This window comes from Macrobrachium nipponense, chromosome 20, assembly GCF_015104395.2.
Source record: "Macrobrachium nipponense isolate FS-2020 chromosome 20, ASM1510439v2, whole genome shotgun sequence".
Classification (NCBI taxonomy): domain Eukaryota; kingdom Metazoa; phylum Arthropoda; class Malacostraca; order Decapoda; family Palaemonidae; genus Macrobrachium; species Macrobrachium nipponense.
The window spans coordinates 19869266-19896052 of NC_061089.1; the positions used below are offsets into that span (position 1 = coordinate 19869266).

Below are 26787 nucleotides of genomic sequence, written 5' to 3' on the forward strand. Positions count from 1 at the left end.
ATATTACTGGCATATAACCTATTTGAGGAATAGTAATTCTATAACAATGAAACCAAAAGTTCTGGTTGATCTCACAGCAACCATTATCTTTAGGTAACCTTTCAGAAATTTCAATGATATTGTAATTACGGTAGTAATAACATTTAGATCATAATTTTCATTTTTCATTGAAACTTTCTCATACATAAAACGTAAACAAAACAATGGTTTCCCTTTTGGGGGACGTATGTATGAAAAACTTAATACGGGCAGTTCCCGGTTATTGGGGGGGGGGTTCCATTCCTATGGGGGTGCCGATAAGCAAAAACAGCCATTAACCGAAACTCAGCGACTTTGGTGCCATGATTTTTTACCTTGTTCTTATCTAAAGGAAGTCTTACAACGGAAATATATGGTATGTATCTACGTATTAGCTCACACCAGGTTGGGCCCCGGAGTGAGCATAATAGCTGTACGTTTCTCTGGAAGGGTAATGTAAGATGTGTTTGAAATATTACTGTAAAGTTTTTTATGACAAAGCAGGTTGTACAATATTTAAAATAATTAGTGAATATTTTACATACAATTGTGCAATATGCTTATCAAAAAAAATCTTTCAAGCAAAACCATTTCAAAAACTTACATTACCCTTAGAGAGCGAGACAGAATCAGACTCCTATTATGCTCAGTATGGGGCCAACCTGGAATGACCTTAATAGATGCATAATTACATTATAAGTATGCTGTGATTCATTTCTATCATAAAAAACAGTATTTAGTCATACACAATATGAAAAAAAATACTGTAATTAGTGAATAAATAAATAGTGTTGCTCTACAAAGAAAAAGCAACTTGGTAATAATTTTAGATATGGTAGATAGAAAAATTCACAAATTAGTGAAAGTTCCCCATGGAGAAGTGTCATGTGTTCCACAAAAATCTGTGATAAAGTGGATGGTGGAAATGTAAAACCGTGGGGACACCGTACCTTTCAAAATTTGTTTTTACAGGGATATAACCATCACCTTTCACTTATTGGAATATCCTTCACTACATGCTTTGAATGTTGATTAACATGGTAATTAAATTGGTGAAGGGGGAAGGGTGTTTCTCACTTGCCCTTCCATAATTTCTTTTGCTGCCATAGCAAGATGACAGTGCTGCTCTCTTCTCTAATTTTAGACGAGTAGTACCCAAAGTTAATTGTTCCTTCTACCTTATACGTGTACCTTGCCCCATGCATTGTGATGTGTGATTACTTTTTACTAGTTTTTTTTTGTCTTTTGGCCCTGTTTTTCCTTTATGGAGATTAAGATCTGCGTGGAGGTCATAGGTGGGGATGTAGCTGTTGGATATCTCCATTTGGGTAAATCACATACATCTGTAGAGTATGAGAATGTACTAGTTCCCTTCCATGTGATAAATTTTTTTGAATTCTTGAGAGGTTATTGCTCCTCCAGAAACTATGCCAAATCCTGCTAGAACCTTCTTGTTTCTGGCTACCATTCCTCTCCCTCCAACACAAGGCTCCTTACTGTCTAGGAGGGGTATATCTCCCTGTAAAAAAATTGCTTGTTCCTCATCTGAGGATAAGGAAGCTAAAGAATTGTCCTTTTTTAACTACTTTCATAAAATGTGGCATCTTTGAATATCCCTGTTAGTCCATCATTTGCTAGCAGGAAAAAATCCTGAGCAACCATTTATCAATTTGTCTACTTCTGCAGTTATCATTCCTTCTTCCTTTACTACAGGTGATACACCAGTGGTTGTGGTGATGCCTGTAGCTGAGAAAGCAGACATTGTGACTTCATCCCCCCCCACCCCCCAACACATCTTTCCCATGTTGCAGAATACCTACGGCAATGTAATAACGAGTTCCACAGTAAGAGGAGAGTCACACTGTATACAGACTGGTGCACTTCCTCTGTCTAAAAGGAATCTTTGGGTCAATTGAGTATGGCCAATTCTTTGACAACACAATACAATTTCTACCCTTTGGTTTTGTTGGAATCCAGATGGCCAATGTTCAATACTTTGTCTGATCTTCCTGTACTTTTTATTGTTGGCCAGAAGGGGAGAAAAGCAATGCACTTGCCATTTATTTTTGACGCATGAATGAATAATCCATTTCATACTGGTAGCAGGAATAGAATACGTATCATCTTTGTAATATCTCTTGCTTCACATGGTCAGGAAGTTCATGACCTACAATGCCTATATGGGCAGGGACCCAGTAAAAAAGGACTAATTTCCATGTGGAAATAAGCTTATACAACCATTCTTGAATATATTGAATAATGGGATGTTTAGTAGTTCTGTTCTTATGAGAAACTTCAAGCAGTCATACGCCTCCTGAAAACCCCAGCCTTTGAATAGGATGTTTTGGTGGTAGTAAGGAAGCTTGCTTGGCTTCCCTATAGACCTGCCTCGTTCTACTATTTTTAACTTGGCTTTAGCTTTGCAAAGAGAGTCGGGTGCTACATACTCGTCTAGGGTAACCATTCTCTTTTGTACCAGTGTTTGTAGCAAAAACTCAGAACCTATGATTCTGGATGAGAATTGAGTTTAATTCCTTGCCTCTGAGACTTTGTTAGTGGAGACCTGGATGAGATGCTGTTGTGCCAAGTCCGTGCCCTAAAGTACTATTTGAAAAGGGCCTCCCCAGTCCATGACCTTTAAGAGGTTTTAAATAGCATACTTATCATCAGCACAAGATGCTGGTGTCTTTTTGGCATTCTGAGGTTACTGAGTCTGCAATTCCTCCACAGTGGAGTCTGGCCCCTCTTCTTACTCGTGGGTAAACAGTTTGGGAGTGTGGGAATGTCTCGCCTCTCAGTTTTTCACGTAATGAGGGCAGGAGTCTGGCATAGTCAGACTACCTTTACCTCCTGCTTAGGGATGCTGCCTACAAATCCCTGGACTCATTCTCCTTGGAACCAGTGGAAGTTGCTCAACATTGTGTAGTTACCAGGTCCCAACTAGGTACTCTGTATCTCATGCAGGTACATAAGCTTGGAACATCCTTATATGAGTGAATGAGGAATAAATGGTTATATTTTCTTTTTCCCCTTCCTAAGCACTCCAGGTCAAAGTACATGTACTAAGGAGCTTAGAATGTGTTGCCCTGTCTTTTTTTTTCCCTTGTCATGGTTCTCAAAAATTGTTCCCACCTGACTGCCCCTGGATTTTTGGGGACCTCAGGCACACCCCCTACCTCTCAGGGTGTTATCTTTTCATCAGAATAGCTGGAGGTTGTTACAATCATTACATCCCTTACGCAGACAACCAGGAGATTGTATTTTTCTGGTGGAATTTAACTTGCTCATCATCTTCTGGGACTACTGCCTTCCCAGGGGGTAAGTCTTTATATGAAAGGTTATGGTCACATTCCCAAAGGAACAAATAACACTGTCTTCGGTAATTAGTATTTTCCTAGGTACACAAACCATATCCTTATATATGGGTTGTACTTACCTCAACCACCCTGCTTCATCCGTGTAGCCAAAGGAAAGAATGGAATGGAAAACTTGGGTAGTCCATCCCTGTCATCGTCACCATTTTAATTACCTTGCTTACCAAGACTCGGTAGCTATTTCAGCTCAAACTGAAGAATATTCCTTCTACGAGGCTCTGGTTTACATACCTGGAAAAACTACAGATTGTCAGGAGTTATATTACTTTTGAAATTTCAGAGTAGTATGAAAATAATAAATATATCCAAAATTGTTGGAATACTTATCACTCATGAATATGTATATGTATACATTTAGGCAGTTAGCCATAGTATTCAGTTGAACTGAAAAGCAAATGGAAAACAACAGCTCGAGTCTATCACTGTGATAAACCTCTGTAGATTTTACAAGTATAACATGCTTTAGGTCACCAGCCACTGTTATTTAATTAAAGCATTGGTAATAGTGCTGCTCTTCGGCCGTTAATTATTTAATTAAAGCATTGGTAATAGTGATGCTCTTCAGGATGGTAAGTGAAGTACACAAATCATTTGTAAGTTAAGGGCACAAAAATTGTAGCATATAAATTACTGGAAAAAACTTCTCTTATCAGATCAGCTTGGATTATATGATTGTGTGCATCCAAATTTTTTTTTTGCATCTAGAAAGGTACTCTATATCTTGAAGAACCTTCTACATTTTTGAAGTGTAATAGAATTTAAGATTTTAGATTTTTTTTAAGTGTTAAAATAAATACTGCCAAAGTAATACTGTTATAATACTTAGCTTAAGGTTTACATACAACGTTTATCATCTGGTTCTCACTGAATTTTGTATACAGGTATCCAAGATTGTTCAAGCACAGCCTTCATTTTTATTTGCTCTCTGAACCTCATGTTCCAAATAATGTTTTATTTTGTTTTTTCTCGGCAGCTAATGACACTCCTCCGTGGCGACTCGGACGCATTGAGGAAACAGATCAGGAGACTCCAGTATGAGCCTCATGAGTTAGGCTCACCACTTCTCAATGCCTTCAAGCTCTTTGCCCCCCAGTTGGAGAATGCAGAGCATTATCATCATCACCTTGTTGAGCTTTAGATATAATCATTATCCTACAAACAATGGAGAACTGTACCATAAACTACCGGCCTTGACTCTTAACAGTGTTGTCAGATATGACATGTTTTTATGACCACATCAAAATTAGTAGTTTACTCAGGTTTCCTAAAGTGCACCATCAGTTCTTCAACTTCGACATTTGGTCAGTCATCTTCATATCTCCACTGATTAGACACTGGCTCCAGTGGCCCACTCCTGTTGTAAATACATTTTATAAGTCATTTATATACGTATGAAAATATATATAAGGTGAAGTTTAGGAAAATGAAAGGATATTTCTGATCCTGATTTTGTGAATTTTATGAAGACTGAAACTCTATATTTATAAGTTGAAAGTTGCTGTTTATATTTATGTTAATAAACATTTGTACGAATTTTATACAAATTGTATATATGGCTATGAAACTTGGGCTGTGTGCTTACATTTAATAGACACTCTTGAACAAAATGTCTTTTATTCTCCAAAACTTTTAATGTATTTTCATATGCCTTCTAGTGATTTACCAACACATCTGAAATTGAACTTAAATTATAGAAACACTTGAAACCTCTTCCAAATTTTTCTTATTTCTTGGCAAATAAACCACAGTTGTTCATTCAAGAAACAAACCTTCAGTCTTAATAAGATAATCTAGCTCCAGCTGGAAATCCAGTAAAATTAATTAAAAAAAAAAATAAATTGTAATCCAGGAGCTATTGGCATCTGCGGTTGATCACAGGGTATATGGGAAAAAAAAAAAAAAAAAAAAAAAATTGTAATCCAGGAGCTATTAGCATCTGCGGTTGTGGAAGCTCCCATATACCCTGTGATCAATGTCTTGGCCATCCTGTGAGTGCATGTTGCTTCCTTACTGCCTTTAAGAGAGGACATGATTACTCTACCTCTAAAGCCAGTTTAGTAAACAGTCTTGCCAGCTCATTCCACGTACAGTATACATAGTGCTGTTATTAAATGTAGACAAAAGCTTATGAATCATCACCGTCATTCCTTAGTTTAGTTGCTTAGCAAAATTCTGGCTTACTCCATAAGCATCTCTTCACTACCCTGGAGTTCAAAAAGTGCACTTATATAAGTGCACTGTCAAATTCTGATCTCCACCTTCATTGTTTTTTAGCACTTCAATCTTTTCTGGCTTATGTTTTCAGCAAACACCTAAAACACTGCTGTTTTTTCTTTAAACCTGTGCATGTGGTGGGTGGGTGGTTCTTACACCAACTTGTTTCCATTTGCAAAATTCAGTAATACAGTTGTAATGGCGACCCCATATAAAAATGGGTTTAAGCTAGGAAGAAGTAATACAGTTGTATTAAGAATAATGATAATTTTAGTAAAACTTGTTTTTGTACTGTATGCAATTACATTTCATGCATTATTGTCATATACTATAATTTATGGAAAGCAAATGCATGTCCTTTGCATTCTGCTGTTTACATTCTTAAAATCATCAGCTGATTGCATTTTACTGATATCATCACAATCATTTGTTACTAAATGAAATGCATCTCGGAAATTCGTTGTATACGTAAATTATCAAAGCAGATTTTAAAAATATAATTTACTTTATTCATAAATTCAATAAATAAAATAAAATATGTAAGCTGTGATTTCGCCAGTATCAGATGTTGCTTTTGGCTTTTCCAAGACGTTTTTGTGGCTTGCATATTGTTTCTTCAGCCACAGCTACAACTGTAAATTTAGTAGCATACTTTAACACTTTCCTTTCCATTGAGTAAAGAATGAACAAAGATTCTTATTTAAGGAAGTCACCATTGAAAATTAGCAACAGCAACTGACATCAGTAAACAGATGTTTATTGATTTGATTGTTTATGTCAGTACAGTATTTGCAGTTGTTTATGCCATCATCTTGCACGCAGGTAAGTGGTTGTTAATTATAATTAATAGTGATGAATTCCTGACAAAGTACAATGCTGGGAAGCCTGAGTTAATGTATGAAGATTTGCATTAAACCTAATGAACTTTGCCTTTAAGGACTATTTTATAAGTTAAAAGCTAACTCGGATGTAACATGCATTGTCGATGGTATCTACTAAAACCGAGACAGGCATAGAAAGCTTATCATAGTGTAATCTACTGAAAATACATCTCTCACTACGTAAAATATATATTAAATCATGTTCTTGGAAGAAATTTTAAAGATCACATGATACATGAGTATATATGCACATTACAGTTGTTTTGTATGCTGTATATTTTTGAGTTTCACCGAATGTTTTCATTGGAAATAAACTGTGCTTGTTTATTTACGGAGTAAGCTTCGGTTCTGAATTCTGAAACAATCCAAAAACAAACTAATGGTAGCTGATTCAAAAACGTCCTGGAACCCGAGATTTCCCGGACCATGGAATGCCAGATTTTTTAGGTTGAACTGTACAATGTGGATTCAGGAGGTCCACATCCTAGCAATATAATTATTACATAGTTTAATATGACCACTGAGATGAAAGCACACTATACTATACTGAACCTTAATTTTTCATTTATACTATATTGGCACCAAAGTATGGTGAGTGCCATACTAAATTCTGGAAAGAACTAAGCCTTCAAGCTGCTATTTTAGTTAATGGTTTGACCCTCGAGCACAATGAATGATTAAGTAACTAATCAACTTAGTCAATGAAGAATAGATTACCTGTTTTACAAGTCTATATGGTTGTTAGGATGAAAAGACTTATGTCCATAGGATAACTATTAGATTTATGTGGCAATTCCTCGGGAATTGGTTTTATGTGGTAATTACTTGGGAGCAAAATGAAATCTTTATCTCCACAGGATTACATGTGACCTTCCTCTATAAAATGTTGTACTACTGTAAAAGTTGAAAAAAAAGTACAAACATCATTTAAAAATGAAAAATGCTATTTAAAGGTAAACATGCAAAATTTAAACATTTATATTTTTCAAAGGTATACAAACCACAGCCTATTAGTGCTGTGCTTTGCAAGTCTACTTTGTATGTCTCAGTGAAATCTCAAACAATTTCACTGTATAAAAAAGATCAGGTGACTCTGATAGGCTAGCATTCTTCGTTGAATGAGTGGGTTCATGATCGCCTACTGATTTGGTAGCGAGCGTTCTCGCCCCACTTTGCCAACTTGGAATCAAGAGGAATTATTTCTGGTGATTGGAAATTAATTTCCCGATATCATGTGGTTCAGATCCCTAAATAAGCTGTAGGTCCCATTGCAAAGTAACTAATTGGTTCCTAGCCACGTAAAAATATCTAATCCTTCAAGCCAGCCCACTCTGGTAGGCTAGCACATACACTTACCTTCCTTTAGGTCCCTAATGGCCAACTTAATTAATCACAAGCATAGTCTTAGGTGTAACATTGCCATAGGGAGTAACAAGTTTGTACTGAAAAAAAATTGTTTTAAAGAAATGACATTTGTTTCATTATAAAACATCATTTATCACAACCTGACTAGCAACTTACATTTAAGGTGAGCTCAGCTGCAGGTACACAGGTAAGATGCAAAGTACTTGAAAACACAAAGAAACACCTAATAAAAGATGTGCAGATACCATAGGCTTAAAGAAAAAAAAAACAAGGGTATGGTCTGGACTGGAACCCTGTATATAGTGGAGGAATGTAGTATGACCCTCTCTGACCTAACAATTTGTACACTAACCTCTTGAATAAGCAATAATGGTGGGAGAAATATGAAAACTATGCCTAAAGGAGATTAGTCAAAGTTATGATCAATGAGAAAAATTATTCTCAGAAATGGAAGCACACCTTGTCAAAACTACTGGGCTAAATAAATCTGAGAAAAAATTCAGCAGCTTCCAAATAACAACAAAAGCAGTTTGGCACTTGAGGTACTGACATAAGGTAAAGTGAATCTGACAAGATAATTTCTGTTCCGGAGATAACATTGTGTGTAACAATGATGGTAAATCTAACTCAAAAGGAGAAAAAAATAAGTCCTACAGTCATCCAAGAAGAGGAACTAGAAGTGCCTCTCTGAGGGTTAGAAGACCCTTATCATTTAAACTTTCTCAGAGAAGAATTTCTGCTAAAGTAACCCTTGAAAAACAACTGGGCCAAGAAATATATTGGTCTCTTAAGGAATAGGGATTAATCCTCAAAAATCCACTACAAGTTCCAAGAAATCCTAATCCTAGAGGGGAGCTGGCTGAGCTAGTGCAGAGCACACAATTATCTTGCCAAGGAAACCAAGAGCAACTGTCTAAAGACAAGAGTTAATTCTTCAACCAGGAATGAACAGAGTTAACCAAACTCCTAAACCAACACTAATTCCAAATTGACCAGCCAAGGAATCAGGAAACACAAAGGCATGAACAATGAGGTTGATGCAAATGCTGTGGCTGAGATGAACAATTCCTCCAGACACAAAAGACAAAGGATGGAAAAGGCACTGACTAAACCAATTTCCTTTTGTTACATCAACATGACTTCTAACTTTAGCATGAGAAACAGATTGTAGGGCCTTCATCAGGTCTGGAGGAAGATATGACTGCCAAAGCAGGAAGTCCATTCTCTTAATGAAAATTTGCACAGAAGGATTTCTGAAAGGGAAACAAAAAGAGTGGCACAAGTACATTCTCACTGCTGGTGCACAGTGACTAAAAAAACAAGCATGAGTGGATGATGATAGGTATGATCTGGAGGCTATAAGAAGGCAAGAACTAACAGCAGGTGTGACTGAAAACAAGTGCGTGGCTCAAAGCCAGTCTGCAGCTAAATGCACATTAGGCCAAAGACAGGATAAAGATTTGCCCAATAAAGATGACTCAGAAGTCAAATGGCAGGCAGCAGAACTGCAGGATTCATTCATTAAAACATGTGAAACATGAAGCAGAAGAGCCCTCATACTACAGGGAATGGCTGGAAGTCAGCAAAAGGATGAACATAATTAACAGAAGATAGACTAGGACTGTGAGAAGAGTCTGATCTAGCATGGAACCGGAAACAAATGTGCTGCATATAAAAGGATGCAGGGGCTTTGGCTGATGATATAAGAATGATGACAAAAGGTAGGAAGCAGGAATGTTAGAGCATGAAGAAAGAGGCAGGACTATTGCCAAAAACACAAGTGAGGCTGGCTCAAAGCACATGAAGGCATGTTAATTACTGGTGCTCAGCCAGATAGCAAGAGTGCAACATGGCATCCAGTCATTCTTTATCCATTCTTTATGCATGAATGGATAAAGAACCTAGGCCAGATGCAAAGCAGTGGCAGGAGAGTGGCTCACTTTAAGAATGATGTGAAGCAAATCAAATAATGTCACTGCACCGGATGAACAAACTAATGCTAAGGTAAGAAGGTGATCTTTTCATACTTTGTTTACTTACCTGATGGAGGGACAGTTGGAGCAAAGTACCAAGTAATACCGTTCTCTATTGTATTTCCTTCTGTTTATTCCTATTGTATCTATTTGGTTTAATTAGATATACTTTGGGGATCTTATATAGGTTTTATTACATTTATTAAGGGGTCATTGCTAATTATATTCATGATTGTTTCAGGGAATAACCTACTGAAGTTTAAGCTGAATAAAGCTTGGGTAGCAGCAGCCATGTCTTTTAATGTCACAACAGTCACTACACCGGATGAACAAACTAATACCAAGATAAGAAGGAAAAAGGTGAATCGGGGACCTCACCTGAAAACCATAAAATTCTTAAGGAGCACCAGAAGGTAAGAATCTCTGCTTACATTATTGAAAAGGAGGGGTTCACTGAAGACTGCAACTGTGTCAGGAAGAACCTGACAAGGGCTGCACTGATGTGGGAGAAAGAAGTAGCAGCAAGATATTTACACCAATTGAAACAGATGCTCCTAATTACCAGGAAGGTGCAAAAAAGCAGTACATCTATTGTTTGGCCAGCAGCTGTCGTATTTATGGGGGTGACAAAGGGAGAGCAGGGGCCAGTGAATAGCAAGGCTCTGAAAACAAGAGCCCTGGCATTTCAATGCCATCCTCACAAAGACTGCCTGATGAGGAAGGCTGGCAGCAGAACAAAGAATCACAGAAAAGTCACAAAAGAAACACTGGCCTTCTCAGTTAAACACAAATACCTACTGCCAAGCCAAAGGGCCAACAGGCTGCGAAAAAAGACCCTATATCACACTGAAACATTGTCAAACTTGACATTAAAAACAGTTTGCCAGATATGCCGATGCACTTACACTGACAGCAATAAAAAGTAACAAAAGAACACTTATAAAGCTGTATATACAAAAATACCTTGTGGACATACGCCAGCAAAAAAGGAGCAAAATAATTCATACATAAATGTGGAAATATACATACAAACACCATTAACGTCAACATTCGTATGTCTGATGTCCCAAGTTACAAGTTGTAAAATCTTGATCAGCTAATGGTGCAGGGAGTATTCTCCATCACAATATAAAAAAAACATAACTGATTAGAATTTACAATGATGGACTACTGACTTTTGAATATACTATGTATACTTTCCTCATTTCATCACAATAACTGCTTACTTATATAAGTTTACCATAGGTCTGTCTTGCATATAGCTGCATCATTTTACAATTTTCAAAGATATTGTTAGAATATGTAATAATTTCCAAAGTAAAAATTAATTCTGAAACAATTCTTCATTAATCTGACAGGCTCATAAAAACCAGACCTTAATAAAGGTGAAGGATTAACCAAAGAAAAAGTCACCTTGAACTATTAACATAATCCTGAGAATGAGGAGTTAACAAACATTATTGATAAACCTTTTGCCTTTTATTGAGTTTGGTGAAAGAATAAAAAATAACAATGTAAATAATCCATACTAAAATTGCTAAGATAATGTCTCATTAATTTGCCATTTTAATGTAACACATTAAACTGAAATCTAAAATTGTGTATTTCAAGAAAAAATTTACAAGGACAAGATCATTATCCTGACTAAAAACTTCTTCACTGACAATAACATTCAGTACTAGCACTGTATTAACACAGTGAAAAAATAAGGGAAGTACAGTGCATGAAATATAATATACTCATTCAGTCATATGGAAAACAGCACAACTCCAACAAATTTTTTACTGATGACATGTAGTTCAAAATTAACTTTTAAAAACCTGCTCCCCTAGTTTTTAATGAAATATTTCAGGGTGCAAGTTCACCTGAATGCTGAATCAGTTCTTTTCATTATGTTTAATATCAGAAAACACCACTTTCCACAAGAACAAGTTTGAGGATTAGCACACAGTCCATATTTAATTTCAAGACATCTTAGCTCCTCATTAATGTGGAGTCAAAATTTCCTGAAACTGTGAATTAAACTACTGTATTCCTCTTGAACAAGTGGAACAGCAGTATTGTATTGATCACAATTTGATAATGAGATTCTTGATAAAGTTTCCCTCAAAATAGTGTTAAATTTTACTCCTTAAAAGCTTTAGATAATAAACCAATTTTAAAAACTACATAAAAGCTTTAAATTTCATAGATACTTATCTATCATTATCACTGATGCCTTCCATCAATTTTTCCTTGATGGTGTTTGACCATGACTGAATTCTCTCTACAGTCACCTGTCTTGTGCAGTTTCTGCCCAAATTTCAATCTGATCTCGATCTTCATTTCTGCCCTTTCTCCTTGGTTTCCTATGCATACATATTGAGCTTTTTATCCAACTAATTTTCTGACTAAATAATCCATCCATATCAAATCTTTCACACACAAATTTTGTACTAGCTCTTGAGTGAGCTTATCTTGAAAATAAGGTCCTGCACATCTTTATCCTTCAAATTTCCTTTTTCCTTAAAATTCAAAACTATTTGCAGTAGAAGCTCCTTGGGATTTGATAAAACTTCAGTAACCCTCTTCATCACATTATGAACATCTTTATCTGTTATAAAGAAATCACAAAGGCTATGAAGTTTACTCAAAAACTCTGTGGTTGTCCTGGGAAGGGACAAAAATTTGATATTTGTTAATTTACTTTTACACTTCTCTTTGTCCACCTTTATTGCACAGTCAAAATGTTCACCTTTTTCTGCCTCTTTCATCATAGCCTTCAATACTGTGTTTTCCTGTTTTTCAGAATCATAAATTGATGTGCTATCATTCTCAGTTTCACCTGAAGAAACATCAACTGGATTTTCAGACTGTTTAGCATTCTCTTCACAGACTAAATTCTGCTGGATGAAAGTCCACGCCTCTTCACACTGCAATTCTGAATGTAGTAAACCTAACTCTGACACATGGTAAATATGAAGTAACAGACTGACAGCTTTACTACAACCCTCTTGATATTCAAAGTTCATGTGAAGAGTAGAAAGATCAGTTACCCCTGAAAAGCAAAAATACATCTTAATTTTGAAGTTTATAATACTTGGTTTTGTGAAGTTTTTTAATAAATGCCTTATGCTTTGAAGAAATAAAAGTTTTAAGTGAAATCTTAAAACATGTTTAATTTTTATAAAGTTAAGTATCATATCCATTTATGCAAATTTATGACAATGCATGGGAAAAATCTGGTAATGAATAATCTTTGATTATAACTCAGAAAGGAAATACAAACCTCGTGGGAGTAAAATGTGTGTAAGATGATATGCCTGATCTACTTTTCCCCAGGACAAGGCATAATTTAGCAATTCTGTTAGACGAAGCTCCCATAATTCCTGCGTTGGGCTCATTAGAAGTTCACACAATGCTATGGCTACAAGGAACCAAAGCTGGGGAAAAAATTATTCTTAGTTCCTGTTATAGACATACCACTTTATTTAATAAACAACTAAGAAAAATAAATAGAAAGGTAAAATTTTTATCACCTAACCTGCTATCACCTTAATCTGCTAAGCGCATTATATAATAAATATAATCTTGCGTACAAGACTAATAATCTTTACAGAGTGAGTATTACCACCATTCAGTGACAATAACTATGAGTATTAACCATTGAGCGTAAATCACTGGAGTGGCAATCTTGCTACCGAGTATGTGACTTCGAGCAGCCATATTGAAAGGTCTTGGTCCAGCTCTTAGTACTATACTTTATTGCTATTAGTATTTTTACTATTATTATTACCTTATTATTATTACTATTATTGTTGCTGGTATTATTATTATAATTATACTGGACCCAATTTCACAGAGAAAAATTACCTTAAAAAAAACATTTTAGCCCCAGCAATCCAACTATTGTGATCAAGCCCTAAACATCTGCTCTTGGATCTAAGCAGTGTCAAGTATCATTCCTGTAAGTTACAGGACTTTATTTGCATAGTCACTAAGCACTTACTAAACATTAATGTACAATCGTTAAATACTAACAATCACAATGCGATTACACACAGTAAATAATCACACTTACATACAGTGGTCCCCCCGTATTCGCGGGGGATGTGTACCAGACCCCCCCGTGAACAGTTAGAACCCGCGAATGTTTGGAACCCATGAAAATGCTAAAAACAGCCTATTTTGTTAGTTAAAACTCAAGAAAAACCCACTCAAAATTTTCATACTTGGTTTTTTTAATAGTTTTATCACAAAAAGTGCATTTTATGATGAAATTCATCAAAAAAAACCAGGAATTTGTGGATATTTATCATAGAAAAATACCGCGAATGCGCGAATTTTCCGCGAATAATGCGGGGAAACGTTCCCCAGAGAAATCCGCGAATGTGCGAGTCCGTGAATCTGGAGAACGCGAATACGGGGGGTCCACTGTATATTCACTATACACACACATTTAACATACACTCACATTCAAGAACACTAAACACTCACTGAATACCCAACACTCCCTAGGCACTCACTATACACTAAACGCTCATTAAACCTTAAACATCAAGACGGTATTTCCGAAAGTGTCAACCGTATGCCAGCGGCGTTCGGGAGCAAGCACCGAAACAGAAAAAAAAGTTTTTTTTTTTTTTTTTTTCAAAAAATCACAGCACACTTAGTTTTCAAGATTAAGAGTACATTTTTGGCTCCTTTTTTTTGTCACTGCCTGAAGTTTAGTATGCAACCAACAGAAATGAAAAAAAATATCATTATCATATATAGATATTGGAATATATGACAGTGCAAAAAAAAATTTCATATATAATTGTATACAAATCACGCTGTGAGCAAAATGGTTAAAGCTAATGAGTTCATTCTTTTTTCATAGTATTCTACACTAAATTTTGATGATTTTGGTATATAACAAATTGTAAAACGATCAAGGCAACACAGAGAAAATATTATCACAATATGATGCATGAATTTGTAACGCGCGGACGTAAAAAAAAGTAGTTTTAAAAAATTCACCATAAATCGAAATATTGTGCTAGAGACTTCCTGTTTGTTGCAAAATGTAGGTAACTGATTGAATATTACTAGACTGTAAGTGTTGTAGCTTACAATTGCAGTTTTCAACCATTCCGGTCAAGTTAACCCTTAAATGCCGAGCCGGTATTTCCGAAAGTGTGTCCCGTATGCCGGCGGCGTTTGCGAGTGAGCGCCGAAGCAGCAAAAAGTTTTTTTTTCAAAAAATCACAGCACGCTAAATTTTCAAGATTAAGGGTTCATTTTTGGCTCCTTTTTTTGTCATTGCCTGAAGTTTAGTATGCAACCATCAGAAATGAAAAAGAATATCATCATCATATATAAATATTAGAATACATGACAGCGCTAAAATAAATTTCACATATAATTGTATACACATCGCGCTGGAGCAAAACGGTTAAAGTTAATGACTTAATTATTTTTTTGTTGTATTGTACACTAAATTGCAATGATTTTGGTATATAACAACATGTAAAACGATCAAAGCAACACAGAGAAAATATTATCACATGAATTCGTAACGCGCGGACATAAATTTTTTTTTTTTTAAATTCACCATAAATTGAAATATTGTGCTAGAGACTTCCCGTTTGTTGCAAAATGAAGGTAATTGATTGAATATTACTAGACTGTAAGTGTTGTAGCTTACAATTGCAGTTTTTGACCATTTAGGTGAGTTAAAGTTGACCGAAGGTCAAATTTTTTCTATTTATCCTTATTTATATGAAAATATTTCAAAACTGGTAAAAGCTACAACCATGGGTTGTTTTTCGTTGTATTCTACATGAAATTGCGCACATTTTCATATATAAAACTTTAAGTAACGGCTAATATAAAATGGTGCAAACATTACGACAATTGGACGAAAAAATTTATGATTTTTCGGAAGAGTTACCACGCAGACATAAGGAAAAAGTTTTTTTTTCATAAATTTGCCAAAATCAAAATATTGTGCTAGAGACTTCCAATTTGTTGCAAAATAAAAGTAAATGATTGAATATTACTAGAATGTAATAGTTTTAGCTTACAATTACGTTTTTTGACCATTTCGGTCAAGTCAAAGTTGACCGAAGGTTGATATTTTGGCACTTATCGTTATTTATAGAACATATTTCAACACTGATAAAAGCTACAACCATGGGTTGTTTTTAGTTGTATTCTACATGAAATTGCACACATTTTCATATATAAAACTTTATGTAACGGCTAATATAGAACTGTGCAAACATCATGACAATCGGACGAAAAAATTTCTGATTTTTTCGGAAGAGTTATCGCGTGGACATAAGGAACAAGTTTTTTTCATAAATTCACCATAAATCGAAATATTATGCTAGAGACTTCCAATTTGTTGCAAAATAAAGGTAAATGATTGGATATTACTAGAATGTAAGAGTTTTAGCTTACAAATGCGTTTTTCGACCATTTCGGTCGAGTCAAAGTTGACCGAAGGTTGATATTTTGGCACATCGTTATTTATAGAAAATATTTCAAAACTGATAAAAGCTACAACCATGGGTTGTTTTTTGTTGTATTCTACATGAAGTTGTGCACATTTTCATATATATAACATTATGTAACAGCTAATATAAAACTGTGCAAACATTACGACAATCGGACAAAAAAATTTCAGATTTTTTCGGCAATTACCGCGCAGACAAAGGAAAAAAGTTTTTTTTTCTAAAATTCACCATAAATCAAAATATTGTGCTAGAGACTTCCAATTTGCTGCAAAATGAAGGGAAATGGTTGAGTATTACTAGAATGTAAGAGTTTTAGCATACAATTGCGGTTTTCGACCATTTCGGTCAAGTCAAAGTAGACTAAAGGTTGATATTTTGGCACTTATCGTGATTTATATGAAAATATTTCAAAACTGATAAAAGCTACAACCATGGGTTGGTTTTAGTTGTATTCTACATAAAATTGCACCAATTTCCATATATAAAACTTTATGTAACGGCTAATATAAAATGGTGCAAACGTTACGACATTCGGACGAAAAGATTTCTGATTTTTTCGGAAGTTACCGCGCGGACGTAAGGAAAAAGCTTTTTTCATAAATTCACCATAAATCAAAATATTGTGCTAGAGAATTCCAATTTGTTGTAAAATGAAAGTAAATTATTGAATATTACTAGAATATAAAAGTTTTAGCTTACAATTGCGTTTTTTGACCATTTCGTTAAGAGTCAAAGTTGAATAAAGGTTGAAATTTTGGCATTTATCGTGATTTATATGAAAATATTTCAAAACTGATAAAAGCTACAACCATGGCTTGTTTTTGTTGCATTCTACATGAAATTGCGTACATTTTCATATATAAAACTCTATGTAACGACTAATATAAAATGGTGCAAAAACTATGTCAAAGAGACGAAATCATTTCTGAGATGTGTTGCTGATGCGTTTTAGTGCGAGAAGAAAGAAATTCGCGCTTGCGCGCCTGGATAACGATTGTAAACAAAACAACAGCTTGATCCGTGAACTCCCAGCATCCCTCAAGGTGCTTGATTCATAAGTTTTCGCCAAGTAGGCCTATAACTATTTTTCCGTGAATATTTACAAAAACTTTTTTGCGTCAATGTTTCGTACATCAATTCGGCACCCAACAGACAATTTTCGTCGACGTTTAATGCGTCCAATCGGCGTTTAAGGGTTATCGTTATTTATATGAACATATTTCAAAACTGATAAAAGCTACAACCATGAGTTATTTTTGGTTGTATTCTACATGAAATTGCGCACATTTTCATATATAAAACTTTATGTAACGGCTAATATAAATAATATCCTTTATTTCGGCTCAGGGCCATATACAATGAATATACAAAATACACAGTAACATACACAATCTAGATATATGAGACAACATGATAAGAAAAATGAGCAATCGGCACTTATCCACACAATAGCTGAGGTAGCAGAAAAGATAGTAATCATAATACTGGTAATAACAGTAATAATATTGGTGAGAAAAAAAAATGCATTGAGAGTTACAACAGTTACTGCACAGATTATATAACTTAAATTTCAACTAAAGACCTTTGGTGGTTACAGTAGTCAGGTCCATAGGGCTAAATATGAAAATTGAATGTAGAGAAAAAAAAAAAAACTTTAACTTGATAGTAATCACAGTAATAATGAAAAAATAAAATATCAGCAATTAATATAATAATGACAAATTCTGCAGATGACATCTTGCCAACACAGAGATGAAGTTCTTTAGGGGACAAAGGCCTCATTTTCCCATCTTTCCCACAATTTAGATCTTCTTGCTTCACTCCTTAGGATGCTTTGTATGAGTGAGTTGCCGCTGTTTCTCACTCGGGTTACCAGACTGGACATTGTTCGCCTTACAATGATTTTTAAATTGTCCAGGCGGTTTTCTAAGAACATCTGTGTGGCGGAGTGGTAGCGTGGAGTGTTTGTGAGGCGTCTCAGAATGTCATTGTGCACAACAGTGATAACAGTGATACGTCTCATGGTCTCTCGGGTATAGTTCGTCCAGAGGGAACACCCATAGATACTGTAGCAGTACGACCGGAAGAGCAGCAGTTTCACGTCTCGGTGACAGAAGGCAAACCTCCTTGCAATCATGTTGCCAGTTGCACATAGTTTACGACGCCTCTGTTCAATGTCTGCCGTATCTTTTAGGTCATCGGTGATAATGTGACCCAAATACGGAAATTCGTGCACAAATTCCAGCCGATGGTTTCCAAGGAAAATTTGTGGTTCTGTAATATGCTTAAGCGATCTCGGGAGCAGCAACATGCACTGGGTCTTGGTTTCGTTGTAGATTATATCAAATTCCTCTGCATATTGGCGGCAAGTGTCGATGAGTCGTTGGAGGCCATGCACTGATGGGGAAATCAGAACCATATCGTCGGCATAACAGAGGTTATTTATAGTTGTTTCATTGACAGTGCATCCGATTGGGAGTGAGTTCAGTTTGACATTCAAGGCATCTGTGTACGTATTAAACAGGTATGGAGAGAGAATGCCCCCTTGCCGAAGCCCATTTAGGGAGCCGAAGGTGTACCATAATACGTTACCCCATTTGACACAGAATTGCTGTGTGGAGAACCAGCAATGTAAAATGCCAATTAGATATAGGGGTGTGGCCCTTTTATGCAGCTTCAGGAAGAGCTTCAGGTAGTTTACTCTGTCAAATGCTTTTCTCACATCTACAAAACATAGGAAAACAGGAGAGGCTGATGATAGGTAGTAGTTCAGCAATTCTTTCAGTATGTAGATGCAGGTGTCGGTTGAGTGGTTTGCTTTAAACCCGAACTGGTTGTCAGTGGTGTGTAGAAAGGGGAGAAGTCTCACAAGAAGAACCGACTCAAGTATCTTCGATGCGATCGTTGTGATTGCAATTGACCGGTAGTTGCCAGGGTCAGATGCATCCTTTAGTTTGTTTTTGATTAATGGTATCAAGTGAACTAAGAGTAGGGAGTCTGGAAGAAACTGGTGAATTATGCACTCATTGAATAGGGCAGCTAGCAAAATGTAAATTATCGGATGGCAGAATTTGAAAGCTTCTGCGGGAAGACCATCACAGCCGGGCGATTTATTATTAGTTATGCTGTTTATGGCATCGCTAATGTTACCTGGCGTAATACGGTCTGCAAAATGGAATTGAATGTTGTCATTAAGGAAGTTATCTACATCCCTTCGGGAAGCTTGATCATTTATGCAATTCAGGTTGTTTTGAAGTGATCGCCCCACATACTTGCGATAAGTGCCAAAATATCAACCTTCGGTCAACTTTGACTCGACCGAAATGGTCAAAAAACGTAATTGTAAGCTAAAACTATTACATTCTAGTAATAATCAATCATTAACCTTTATTTTGCAACAAATTGGAAGTCTCTAGCACAATATTTTGATTTATGGCAAATTTATGAAAAAAACCTTTTTCCTTACGTCCGCGTGGTAACTCTTCCGAAAAAATCATACGTGCGATTGTAGTAATGTTTGCACCATTTTAAATAACCTGTTACATAAAGCTTTATATATGCAAATGTGTGCAATTTCCTGCACAATACAACTAAAAACAACCCATGGTTGTAGCTTTTATCAGTTTTGAAATATTTTCATATAAATAACAATAAGTCCCAAAATTTCAACCTTCGTTCAACTTTGACTCTACCGAAATGGTTGAAAAACGCAATTGTAAGCTAAAACTCTTATATTCTAGTAATATTCAATCATTTACCTTCATTTTGCAACAAATTGGAAGTCTCTAACACAATATTTTGATTTATGGTGAATTTATGAAAAAAAAAAAAAAAAAATTTTCCTTGCGTCCACGCGGTAACTCTTCCGAAAAAATCATATGTGCGATTGTCGTAATGTTTGCACCATTTTAAATTAGCCGTTACATAAAGTTTTATATATGAAAATGTGCGCAATTTTATGTAGAATACAACAATAAATAATTGAAGGTTGTGGCTTTTCTCATTTTCGAAATATTTGCATATAAATCACGATAAATAGAAAAAAAACCACATTCGGTCAATTTTGACTCTAACGAAAAGGTCAAAAAACGCAATTGTAAGCTAAAACTCTAACAGTCTAGTAATATTCAGTCATTTATCTTCATTTTGAAACAAATTCGAAGTCTCTAGCACAATACTTAGATTTATGGTGAATTAAAAAAAAAAACTATCCTTCCCTCCGCACGCTGATTCTCCTCCGCAAATCTCCGAAATGCGTACATCGCATTCTCGGAATATTAGGCGTTTCATAGAGTTTTATATATGAAAATGTGCAAAATTTTATTTAGAATACAACAAAAAATAATTAAAGGTTGTAGCTTTTCCCATTTTTGAAATATTTGCATATAAAAAAATATATAAAAAATTCGACATTCGGTCAACTTTAACTTGTCCGAAAGGGTCGAAAACTGCAATTGTAAACTAAAACTTACAGTATAGTAATATTCAATCATTTATCTTCATTTTGAAACAAATTAGAAGTCTCTAGAACAATATTTAGATTTATGGCGAATTTTTGAAAAAAACATTTTTTTACGTCCGCGCGTTACGAATTCATGCATCATTTTGTGATAATATTTTCTCTGTGTTGCTTTGATCGTTTTACAATGTGTTATATACCAAAATGATTGCAATTTAGTGTACAATAAAAAAAATTTACTTGTTAGCTTTAACCATTTTGCTCACAGCGCGATTTGAATACAATTATATATGAAAATTTTTTTCGCGCTATCATATATTGCATTAGTTATATATGGTAATGATTTTTTTTTTTATTTCTGATGGTTGCATACTAAACTTCAGGCAATGACAAAAAAAGGAGCCAAAAATGAACTCTTAATCTTGAAAACTAAGCGAGTTGTGATTTTTTGAAAAAAAATATTTTTTCCGCTTCGGCACTCACTCCGAGACCCCCTCGGCATATAGGAGACGATTTTTATTATACTCCTTCGGTGTTTAAGGGTTAAACACTAAACAATCACTTAGCATTCAGTAAGCACTCACTATACACTAAACATTCACTATGTATATTCATTAAACACTTACTAAACATTCACTAAGCACTCACTACACAATAAACATTCATTAAATACTAAATGCTCACTAAACCCTAAATACTCAATGAAGCTCTAAACACTCATTAAACACGAAACACTGAATGAACATCCACTCTTCACATATTGAACACTCAATAAACACTTACACTAAACATTCACTATACACTAACATTTACAAGACCTCACTATACACTCACTGAATACTTACTAAACTTTCACAAAATGAACCAAACAAAAACTTCTTTCAGTTTTCTTCTGAAGATTGAAAAAGAAACCCACAAAATCACTTTGTAACTTGTTTACTTCTAATTATTTACATTTAGTTTTACTCCACACTCGAGCAGAAGACTGCTGGGCCTTGACCCAGGCTAACATCCCAAACATCTCTTGAAAATGGGCCACAGACAGGACCTGAAAGTACTCGAGTGTGGAGTAAAACTAAATGTAAATACTTAGAAGTAAACAAGTTACAAAGTGATTTTGTGGGTTTCTTTTTCAATATTCACAAAATGTTAACTGAAACTACTCACTCACTAAACATTCACAGAATACACACTAAACCCTAACCACTAACTAAACATTCACTGAATGCTTACGCACCAAACATTTGCTAAATACTAACATTCACAAAACATTCACTAAACCCTAAAAACTCACTAAACATTCACTGAATACTTACACACTAAATATTCACTAAACACTAACACGCACTAAACCTTCACTAAACCCTACACACTCACTAAACACTTACAATGAACATTTGCTAAGCCCTAAACACACACTAAATATTCACTAAACACTAACATTTGCACGACATTCACTAAACATTCACTAACATTCACAAAATAATTAACTAAAACCCTAAAGATTCACTAAAACACTAACCACTCAGTAAACATTCACAGAATACTTACACATTAAACAGTCACTAAACCTTAAAATGACAAATTTTTAACCAATTTGTATTTTTCATAACTTACAAACCTGAGGTCTTAACATTAGGATAAATACTCAGCGCCAGCTGGAAACTGGTACTTTAAAATAATTGTGTACGCAAGGGACTATTGGCACCTGTGCTTGGTCACGAGACATGTGGAGCCACCCACATACCCCTCTTTAACTCGTGACCCCGTTAGTTAATTCTTCCAACCCAGGTCAGTTGATAGCGGGGTGGTTAGAGGTGGGCCTTTGTATGTTAAGACCTCAGGTTTGTAAGTTATGAAAATTACAAATTGGTTAAAAATTTGTCATTTGTTCATATATGAAACAAACCTTCGGTCTTACCATTAGGATAGACTTACTTTTGGTGGGAGGTAAGAACTATTAACCAACTGGGAGTTTGCCACCTTTGATCAGTTTTCTGAATACCAGCATTCTACGAAACAACTGACCAATATTTCAGAATCTAAGATATATATGAATATCATAGACTCAGACTTCTGGGTTCTACACAATGGCATAGTTCATTGCATCCGAGGAAGATAAGATGTTCTTCTAACAAACCAATTCATCCACTCATGTAGGTTTGTTATCATTCCTCTCCCCTTGCTAAAGAGAGGAATGTCCTGCTTTTGGTAGGTATCTTACTGATACTAACCCTAACAGTATGGCTACTTCACTCACCTGTATCTTGTCTGTTCCAGCTTATGATGGTACTCTCTTCTTACTGCCCGAAGTAAAGGAGACAGAAATTTGAAAAGGAAAGAGGCCAGTTATCTCCTCCATTTCACATTCATACCATCATCTTAGACAAGATACCAACTGACCCACCAGGGGTGCTGGGTGAGTTACACAATTTGTTGAGCAGCCACCAAAGGACCCAAGGAAATTGTGTCCAAGGACCTCTGGGCAACCTTATTTATATACAGGAAATTGAAAGTGGTTTGTCATAACAATGAACTCTCAAATTTCAATGAATAGAGTGACACCTTCTTAACATTGCTCAATTTGAGCTTCGATACCGTCACAGATCAACCGTCACGATCATTTTAAGATATGTTCTTAATTGCCAAAAGGCACGTATTCCTCTGATGACCTCTTCTGTATGACACCATTGGTACAACTTGACAACAAGGAGTAGGCTTGACCGATCGCCTCTGTTTGGCTTGTTCCTTTACGTCTACCACCTTTATGTTCTAAGTGACGTTGTTCCTTCTATAACCACAGAGTGCTTTGACAAGTCAAAGCCAGCCCTCCTGAAGGTCTCTTATGCAAACTCACACTGTACTGAGCATGACTAAAGAAATGTATCTGTCATCATGACCTGTGCAGCATTGACTCATTATCCCGGATTCTGGGGCAAATTGGAACTGTTGTTCCTAACTACTTTTGAGTCTACGTCAAAAACCTGGCTATTGAGTACTCCCACTCTACCAAGGTCAGAGGAAGACCACCATCCACGGTCAGTTTCCTGTAACGTGACTGATGTATGTGCCTGGTGGTAATCCATCGAGTCTACTCTGATACAGAGTATGTTTTCATTTATCAGACCGGAGTTCTTATGTGGCCCAGCCAGTTCACTGCTCCTGATTCATCTCAAGATTACTCAGTGTGAAGTGATATTCACATGCCCAATCACCAGTCAAATGTGTATCAATATACATGTAATTACAGAGACTTCCCTCTGTTCTGACCACCTCTCCACAAGATTATTGTCTACTGACCAAATGCCTTTAATGGACAGAAACCTCCTCTATACAGGCAGTCACGGCCAAAGAGTCATTCTGTATATGTGAGCCGAAGACCTCTGGAGTCGTGTTACATCCGAGATGACACTACACTCAAAATCTTAAAACTATTAGTTCGAAAAGGGTTACTGGGCAAACTCGAGACCTTGAGATATTAATTCTACCTATCGGTGGTGCCTCTTCCCCACACGAACCTGGTAGCGATGATTGTGCTAAGATAAACTTTATCAGTCACTCATCTTGGGTCCTCCTTAATTATTGGAACCCCTTCTTCTGTTCGGGACATGGAGGAACAGGTAGTACATAGAGTTTGTGTAACCTCCAGGTTGTTCCCAGTATCCCAAATGGAATCCTCAGGCTTCTCGAATGGCGAAATCCCTGAGACAGCTCTTACATGGTTTTTCAATTATACGAGTTCCTCTCTGGACGAGTGGTTTGTGCACTCATCATGCTCTTGAGTACTTTACGAAAGCATTGAAGCTTGTATGTCCAGTTACAGAAAAAAATTAAATTTTTATAATAAAATAGTTTTAATTACACTTATTGGCTATGTAATACAGGGTAAGTTACTTAATTAAAAATGACATTTTTAAATAAAGTTTTAATAACAAACTTACCCAGTAATTATATAGACGAACATATAATTACTGGGCAAGTTACTTAATTAAAAATTACAAATTTTCTACAACATTTTGTATTTTTCATAGCTACAAACCTGAGGTCTTAACAATAGGATAATTTCTAGCGCCTAGCTGGATCCGGTTAAAACCAGATGAAAGCAAGGAATCTTGTGATATCTGGCAACGCATGCGTAGATCGGGTGATGAGTGGTCAAAGACCGCTCATCTACGCCAGTCTTTCCCAACTCAGGATGATTTAACAAATAGAGGGGCGGCTAGAGGTGGGCAGTATAACGTTAAGACCTCAGGTTTGTAGCTATGAAAAATACAAATTGTCGTAGAAAATTAGTCAATTGTTCATACGCGAACAAACCTTTGGTTTTAACAATAGGATAGACTCATACTTGGAGGGAGGTATAAGACATCCTAGACTGGCTGGGGGCCTACCCACGAGTCCAGCTCTCAAAAGAAATAGTTCTTGAAAAGGGACTGAAGCCCGTTGAGAAGCTAGATAAACTAATATCTAACCACTCAGAATCTGAGTGACGTACAATGACATATGGGATAACCATTGTATAGGGAACCAAAGAGAAACTTTGACTGTCCAATAACAAACCAAGACACTAGGGTTTGTATTACTCCTGACTCCTTACCAAGGAGTGGAGCCTATGCTCCCAAATAGTGGGTAAGATATTGTAGTATATTGCACGACCACACTACCAGTATGGCTACCTCACTCACCTGTATCAGACCAGTCCAGCAAATGACGTGTCTATTCCTTAAACCGCCCGAAGGAAGAAGGAAAGGTACAAGAGAAAGAAGAAGACCAGCAAACTCACTCAATCTCTCATCTACACAATCATCTTAGGTAAGATACAAAGGTGCCCCGTTAAGGGCAACTATGAGTTACATAACCTGTTGGGCAGCCACCACAGGACCCAGGGAAAACGTGTCCATAGATCTGTGGGCAACATCCTTAAGATAGAAGGAGGTGAACGTGGACTGGTGTAACCAAGTGCCAGTGCTCGGCACTATGTACAGCCCAGTTCTTTTTGAAAGCCAGAGAGGGACCAATACCTCTACCGTCTTGTGCTCTAGCCTACAAAGACGTGGTGGTAGAATCATCAAGGGTCAAGTATGCTTGTCTGATGGCTTCCCATATCCAAAAAGAGATAGTATTCTTAGACACCTCTTTCTTCGTACGGCTTGTGCTAACAAAGTCTACAGAAGCCTGGTCGAAGGTGCCGAGTCCTTTTAAGTTAGCAACACGGGGCCCGGACAGGGCACAACAAAAGCTGTTGAGCATCACCATCTACAAAGTCAGTCAGTGATGGAATGGAAAACGAAGTGAGCCTGTCATCATGCACTGACGGATTTTAGGCCTTGGCCACGAATTCCGGGACAAATACGAAGGACACCGACTTCCAACCCCTTGTGTGCTTCACCTCATAATTCAGACCGAGGAGCTCTCCTACCCTCTTGGAAGATGCCAAAGCCAAAAGGAAAACTGTCTTGAGCATCAGGTTCCTGTCATATGAGCGACGCAAGGGCTCATACAGACTGCTCAAACCCCTTAACTAGCAGGGGAAGTTCCCAGGAAGAGGAGATGTCGATACCCTAAAGGCATAACACCAAACTCAGTGCCGCCCTGTAGCCTCTAATAGCAGAAACAGACAAATGTTTCTTGTCTCTGAGAAAGGTTATAAAGCCTGCTATTAGCTGAATAGAGGTTGCGAGTGGAGAAAAACCCCGTTTACGACACCAATTACGGTAGATCACCCATTTGCCTTGGTAAACTGCGGAGGTTGATTTCCTAAGACTGCTGGACATGTGCCCAGCTGATCTCTGAGAGAAGCCTCTCGCTCGGAGGAGATACTTGATAGCCTCCAACCGTGAAGAGACAAGGATTCTACTGACTGGTGGAACCTTTCTGCATGGGGCTGACACACGAGATGCTGCCAAGTAGGAATCTCCCTCATAATCTCTGACAACAACGACAGTAGATCTGGAAACCATTCTGCCTGAGGCCACAGAGGGGCTACCAAAGTCATTCTGAGACCCTGTGAACTCTATCAGC

General features: G+C 36.5%; 2 protein-coding genes across 14 annotated transcripts in view; one reads left to right on the forward strand and one right to left on the reverse strand.

The window, feature by feature from the left end:
* LOC135222782 (popeye domain-containing protein 3-like) overlaps positions 1–10176 on the forward strand; it is a 482284-nt gene extending 472108 nt beyond the window's left edge. For 4 of the 12 annotated variants that reach the window (XR_010316348.1, XR_010316360.1, XR_010316358.1 and 1 more), the window contains one exon: positions 4366–4504. Coding sequence is in view for 4 of the 12 variants with exons in the window: in XM_064261138.1 (XP_064117208.1) it covers positions 4366–4530 (165 nt within the window). In the remaining 8 variants the exon portion in view is untranslated. Of the gene's footprint in view, positions 1–4365; positions 5000–10066 lie in introns of those variants that run through there. The other 8 variants (XM_064261054.1, XM_064261074.1, XM_064261093.1 and 5 more) reach the window with 3 other exon arrangements.
* A 1115-nt stretch (positions 10177–11291) lies between these two features.
* Positions 11292–26787, reverse strand: part of LOC135222774 (gem-associated protein 5-like) — a 291182-nt gene continuing 275686 nt past the window's right edge. For both annotated transcript variants that reach the window (XM_064261034.1, XM_064261043.1), the window contains exons 24-25: positions 13094–13247; positions 11292–12862 (exon numbers count right to left, since the gene is read on the reverse strand). In XM_064261034.1, coding sequence (XP_064117104.1) covers positions 12261–12862; positions 13094–13247 — 756 coding nt within the window. In that variant the 3' untranslated portion in view covers positions 11292–12260. The remainder of the gene's footprint in view (positions 12863–13093; positions 13248–26787) is intronic.